The sequence below is a fragment of the Chaetodon auriga genome, chromosome 6, assembly GCF_051107435.1.
Source record: "Chaetodon auriga isolate fChaAug3 chromosome 6, fChaAug3.hap1, whole genome shotgun sequence".
In the NCBI taxonomy this organism is placed as follows: domain Eukaryota; kingdom Metazoa; phylum Chordata; class Actinopteri; order Chaetodontiformes; family Chaetodontidae; genus Chaetodon; species Chaetodon auriga.
Window position 1 is genome coordinate 21,914,735 of NC_135079.1, and position 6,574 is coordinate 21,921,308.

General features: G+C 41.0%; 1 protein-coding gene across 5 annotated transcripts in view; it reads left to right on the plus strand.

Annotated features, from left to right (window-relative positions):
• The window catches only part of wwp2 (WW domain containing E3 ubiquitin protein ligase 2), a 52,004-nt gene extending 49,710 nt beyond the window's left edge, over nt 1–2,294 (plus strand). For all 5 annotated transcript variants that reach the window (XM_076734135.1, XM_076734137.1, XM_076734134.1 and 2 more), the window contains 4 exons: nt 668–772; nt 873–969; nt 1,279–1,351; nt 1,491–2,294. In XM_076734135.1, coding sequence (XP_076590250.1) covers nt 668–772; nt 873–969; nt 1,279–1,351; nt 1,491–1,590 — 375 coding nt within the window. In that variant the 3' untranslated portion in view covers nt 1,591–2,294. The remainder of the gene's footprint in view (nt 1–667; nt 773–872; nt 970–1,278; nt 1,352–1,490) is intronic.
• The last annotated feature ends 4,280 nt before the right edge of the window (nt 2,295–6,574 follow it).

The following is a 6,574-nucleotide window of genomic DNA, read 5'->3' on the forward strand; positions in this document are numbered from 1 at the left end:
TGATTCAGAGAAGATGGAGGAAACTGAGACATTAAAAACGGAGCAGAGATGATTTCTTAAATGAGAGATTTCAGAATGAAATGAATAGCAAATGAAAACTGGATGAGGTCAAACACAGTGAAAGTTTCTGGATAAAGCTTGTTTTTCAAACTTGCCTTGAAGTCTTCTTTCAAAAGTTGCTGCACAGATCTACTTGGAGACTAATTCATCGTGGGGGTGTGTATGAACTGAACACATCACTGCCATCAGTGAACGTTAATACTACTGTGTGCTGCCCATACGGAGTGTCTGTTCTGCCTGTTTTTTGTCAGTTACACTTTTACAACAAACAAATGCTTTCCAGGATTTCAATGGTAGAAAACCTGCTGCTGAGCAGGATGAATGGAGAGGAAGCTGTAGTGAGTCCCGGCCCGGCTGTAGTTTGTAAATCGCTGCAGATCCTGATTGATGAACAGTTTCTCCTTGAGTCCTGCTGCAGCTTTCATCTAAATGAGTCTACATCCCAGCAGACAGTCTAACAGAGACAGGGACTTCAATCAGTCTGGACTCGAGATTGGACATGTTGTGACTCGCTGTGTCCTCTGTCTGAGTGACACAAACACGCATATCCAGAACAAAGGACACACAGCTGCACTCTGGATTTCAAATGTCACTTTGTTTGTTGCAGCTGATGCTGTGTGGGATGCAGGAGATCGATTTGGCTGACTGGCAGAAGAACACCATCTATAGGCATTACACCAAGAACAGCAAGCAGATCCACTGGTTCTGGCAGGTACAGCCACACTCATGTTAGAAGCTGCAGAAGCTAAACACACACACACGTCTGCTACGATGAAATGCATACGATGAATGACGGAGCTGTGTTCCTGCAGGTGGTGAAAGAGATGGACAACGAGAAGAGAATCCGTCTGCTTCAGTTTGTAACGGGAACCTGTCGGCTGCCTGTCGGAGGCTTCGCTGAGCTCATAGGTACACAACGCTAATACACACAACACACACAACACCACATCCATGACGTGTCACTGTCCTTTAGAAAGCTTTGACATACTTTGACATAAGCAACAACATCCATCAGACGTATAACATCTAACGTGACTGTGTTGTTCTGCTGGAGTTAGTGCTGTGGAAATGTACTTTTACTAGGTTTTTGTAGGTTGCAAGTAAATTTAAACTCGTGGTTACAATTCGTAAAACATATTCTAAATGATGTGCTTCCCTAAGATGATTAACTTGAAATAACTTGTTGTTTTGTTGTTGTTGTTATTTTTACTCCCTCAGGAAGTAACGGTCCCCAAAAGTTCTGCATAGACAAGGTGGGGAAGGAGACTTGGCTTCCGAGAAGCCACACATGGTAAGCCGCTGCCTCATCTGTGAACATGGCGAACACTGTGGATAAGAGTAAAGACTAAATTACACTGACACCGAGCCTGATGACAGTGTGATCACAAAGAGGAATGACTAACAGCGACCCGTTTGCCTCCTCCTCACAGCTTCAATCGTCTGGACCTGCCACCCTACAGAAGCCTGGAGCAGCTCCGAGAGAAACTCCTGTTCGCCATCGAGGAGACGGAGGGATTTGGACAGGAGTAACGCAGGCAGTGGACACGAGGCAGTTCAAGGAGAACACTTAATTCAATGGGATTGCTTTTGTTATTAATATTATTATTTTGAATTTGTTAATCACAGGGCTGAGAAATCACCTGTCATCTATAGCCCCTCACCTGGGGGAGGATCATGTTCGTGAACTGGGAGACAAGAACATAGAGGGAGAGTGTGGATGCTTAGTTGTGGGTGTGCGTGCGTGGTTGCTCACATTAATGCCATTGTGTATATGCATATAAATGGTGTGTATGTCTATGTGGGTTTGACAGGATGGCACATACAGAGAATTATATTTGACTAGTCTCACCCCACCCCCCCCCACGTACACCTCTACTCACTGCTTAGAAACGCACCAAAACCAGACAACAGGATCATTGTAATGTCGGCGGTGACTCACAACAACAGCACAGCTACCCGTAAATGCAGTATGACATATCTACCAGAGAGAAATACCTTTTTTAACATTTTAAAGTGACGAGAGAGACGGAGAGTGTGGGAGAAAGAGAGGCAGAGTGTGAGTGCATGTGTGTCTGTCTACGAGAGACAAGAGAGCTGTTATCAAGAACTAGTGCGCCTCTGTTACAGAGGCTCGAGAGACGAGATGTGATTTTATTTTTTATTTTTCTGTTTACCTGTGAAATTCAGCGTTTTTCTCCTGTACATAACTAAAATAAATGAGATTTCAATCTTGAGCTGAATTCATGCTTCCTCTTTTTGTTTTTTTCAAGAGAAATATTCAAGGTTTGGAGAAACCTCAATGCGACGTGCTGTTTGAACACCTTAAACCGAGTTTTGTTCATCCACCAAAACAGCAAATGACAAAGCACAAGTCCTAGAAACTTTGCCAAAGAATTACTTCCTCACAAATCATTTGATTAGCTATCTTAGCCCTCTGCATTTGATTGAGTGTTACTTCATTGTAAATGTCATATTATCACAGCTTATCAAGTGCTGTAAGCAGTAATCACACTCCCATTCCTTCATGTATTAATAATTCAGTAGGAGAGAAGTGGGATGAAAGTTTTTCAGATAAACATTATTTTAAAAGGTAAAGTTACAGACAGAAACTCATTTTGGTTGTGACCAAAAACTTGTGTGTTCTATCAAAACCAGGTGCTATTCTGTATGAATGTGGAAGGAATCTGGTCTAATTTGACTGAATGAACCTCAGTACATGCCTCATGAGACAAAAGAGACACTGCACCCACATTTCGCCAGGAAAGGATGAGCTGAATGTCTGGAGTGGAGTTTGGTGTGCAGGTCTCTTCAAGTAGGTCGTAAAGTGAAGGCAGCTTCTCTGCATTTTCTTTTGTATTCTACTTAGACACCGTTTTGCTTTAAGCTAAATGCTAGCACCAGCATGCTGACGTTCTCACAGTGATAATGGACACATGATGTTAAGAAGGTATAGTGTTTACCATGTTAGCCATCTAGTGTATAAGAAATAAACGTACAACATGTTCTAAGGCGCACAGGGAATGTCCACAGTTTTGCAGGTATTTGGTCCTTTGGATGAAAAAGTAAACGTTATTTCAGTCCATCCTGAAGGGATCATGGGAGTACTAAATTTCAGGGGACAGGTGAGACATTTCACAAATGTGTCAACCTCATGATAGTGCTGGAGGTAAAGTCATTAGGGTTCATCCTCTGGAGATCATGAATTTTTGTAGAACAATCATCCAATCTATTTAATAGTTATTGAGATCATTCTATCCAGAGAGACAGACAGGACTGTTAAACCGTAACACTTTAAAACTGAAATCCCAGTCCAGTCTGAGCTCACTGAATGTGACACACACACACTTTCTGTTCTAGCATGTCTTTGTCTTTTAGCTGGAAGTGTTGATTTACAGCTTCAGCCTCTGTTTCATCGCTGCAGGCCTGCGGAGGGAGCAGGGACAGTCTCTGGACAAAATCCCTCCTGCTGTCATCCTGTACAGCTGTTGGAGAGGAGACTCATACCTGGATACTGTTCATTCCTCCATTCTGACCAATCAGACCCAAGGTGAAAGAGGAAGTGGGCCAACCTTTATGGCAGCATGACTGTCCAGATGTGTTTGGAGACAGCGACTCGTCTCATTAATTCTGAAGGTAAATGAATTTAAAGGCTCCACGTGATAAAGTAGGTCCCACTTGTGTCCCACCAGGTCTCTCAGCCTCCTCTGACCATTCTGCCAGAAAAATACGGAATATCTGGATGTTTTTACTGGACATCATTATACTATCATCAAGTACAAAATAAAACACAGCAACACAGCTGCATATAATAGAAGACATACAAGGCAATGAAGGGAGGAATTTTAATATGAACAAAAATATGCTCTAAATAAAACAACAGAGCTGCTTTATTAGGCACTAATGGAAACAGGCAAAGCAGAAACAGACAGTTGACAGACATAAAAAGTATCTAAAATACAGAAATCACTCTGGTGCATTGAAACACATGCATACAGGGGCCTCCCTGTACATGAGTGCTACACTCCCCAGAAAAAGTCCAGGGGATGTGAGGAGTAATAATAAGATTAAACCTGGAAAAAAGAAGCCGCGAAATCAAGAATTTATTAACTAAATTTAAAACTACATCAAATGATGTCACAAACACAGCCACTGGTCCCCTGATGCGAGCTTCAGCCCTCCTTTAACTCCAGCACCTGGTGAGTGACTGATGGCACCTGGAGGGAGACACAGAGAGAAACACCACAGAGCGCTGCGCCATGTTACAACCAGCCCAGACTGCCTGCAGCCAAAGAGTGAGTTCCCAGCACAGACAGACGCAGGACAGCAAGGAGCAACTGGTTTTCAGTGCTGACAGAGCTGACCGCTAATTTACAATTTCTTTAAATAAACAGTATGTGCTCACTTCTCTAATATGTGCTGGGATTGAGTTCCACTCTTGTGCAGCTTGAACAGTGACTGAGTAAAAGCACCTTTTCTCAGAGGGATAATATAATCCCCTCTTTCTGTGCTTCTCAAATGATGCACAGTTGTTCTTATTTTGACAAAGTGTCTGAGCAGAAAAGGAGTCAAACATTTACATATTTAATTAAAATGATTTCACTATTGGGCAATGATGAAAATGTACTGATTTTTTGATTTGTACAAAGACTGTAATGTTGAGAGTGTATGGTACCAGTGCGGTAATATGGGAAATAACCAGTATAAGAAGAGCAAATCTAAACACATACAGCTAAATAAAATGCTTTATGAAACAGGACACATAAGATTTGAGTTAACTGTTGGTATTAACAGACTAACAGTTACAAGACTACAGCAGTATATTAATAACATGTGCCAGATATAAGAATTACAGTGTGTGCGCATGCAAGGGCAAGCAAAGTAGCAGTAGTAGTAGTAATTGAATATGAAATATGGTATAAAAAAAAATCTAAATGATACATCCAAAAACAAATTAAAGCATGTGAGGTGTCACAAGCAAGAAAGATTTGTGAAAGAAACAAATTTGAATTAAAGCAAACTGTCTAAAAATAATGTCAGAGCGTGTCTCTAGCTGATGTGATCAGGTGTGCAGGAGCTCATTAACATCCACAGAGACTAGTGGGCTGATTAGAACATGTGGATCTTTGTTCAGCTGAAGAATTGATGTGTATACAGTGTGTTCACTAAACCTCCGGTGGAGGACCAGGTGGTGCTCTCCCTCACTGTGGTCTCCAGCTCTCTAAGAAGTCACCTCCTTCACAGCCATGCAGGCTGTAAGCAGAGCAGCAGGGGATCCTGAGGTGAGTGGAGGACAGAGAGGTTAAGCGGTCCCTCCTTCAGGCACACTGCACTGGGATATGTAGCTCTGTCCAGAGTGGGCTCAGTTTGACCATAGAAGAAATGATGGGTCTGGAGCAAAATCAGTTTCCATGTTTGCGTAAGAGATGTAAGTGTATCCAGTGAGCACAAAGAGCCTCAGTGTTCTCCTGATGGACATCACAGCAGCGGCTGCAGCCAGACGGCAGCGCTGCAGTGTTTGCTAAACGGTGCCACAGTTTGGACCAACAGAAGCCGTGTGTGTCAGTCAGTGTTTGATCTGTGCGATTTGATTGTCGGAAAGTGATTTCTGAGTTGATTCAGCTGTTGGCTGAAAAATAGTTTCAAGCATTGTTTGACTGTAATATCGCTTTAATATTTCCGTAGTCTAATTTATGCAGATGGTAGAAGCGTTTGAAATGTGCACGTGTGCAGAAACAGTTTAGCCTCCACTTTTTGAAACTATATGAGAAACCTTAGAAATACTTAATGAAATCTGCATCTGATAGGACAGTAACTAAAAAATAAAAGGGATCTGCATCTGACAAAAAGAATATCTTCAGTGTGTCTGTGGGAGAAGCTCAGCATCATTAAAAGTACAGAAACTGATAGTAATAGAAATAGTAGCTGTGGATGCAACAGCTATTATTCTACTAAACAAACTACTATCACCATATCACCATATTTTACACATTTATTCAAGTATCAGTTTTGGCTGACTCGTATTGTAGTTGAGTGTTTCCCTTTCATTCTGCTTCATAGTTCACGATATTTCAGGTGAATTAATTCAAGTAATTCAAAGCCCTTCTACATGGCGACATAAAATGGCAGTTCACATGGTTGTGTGCTGGGAAGTTTGATCCTATAATTACATTTTAATATATTGGTAAAACAGTGATAATACATACACATAGATAAAACATATAAAACATAAATATTAAAGATGAATATTACATTGAGGAAGACATTTTACAGTCAAATGAGTAATTTTACACTTCGCCATTACATTTTACACTTCTGTACTTTTACTTAGTGAAATTCTACAGGCAGAACTTGTATTTGTATAACGTTTGGATACATTATAAAGTATACAGTATAATGTATTTATATCCTGTAGTGTTGCTGTTTTTTTTAATGTAGTTTTCATCTTATTTGTGTTTGTTTCTTAAGGTGTCTTCTTAAATGTTGTTCTGTGTATGTTTGTATGTTTTATTAAGCT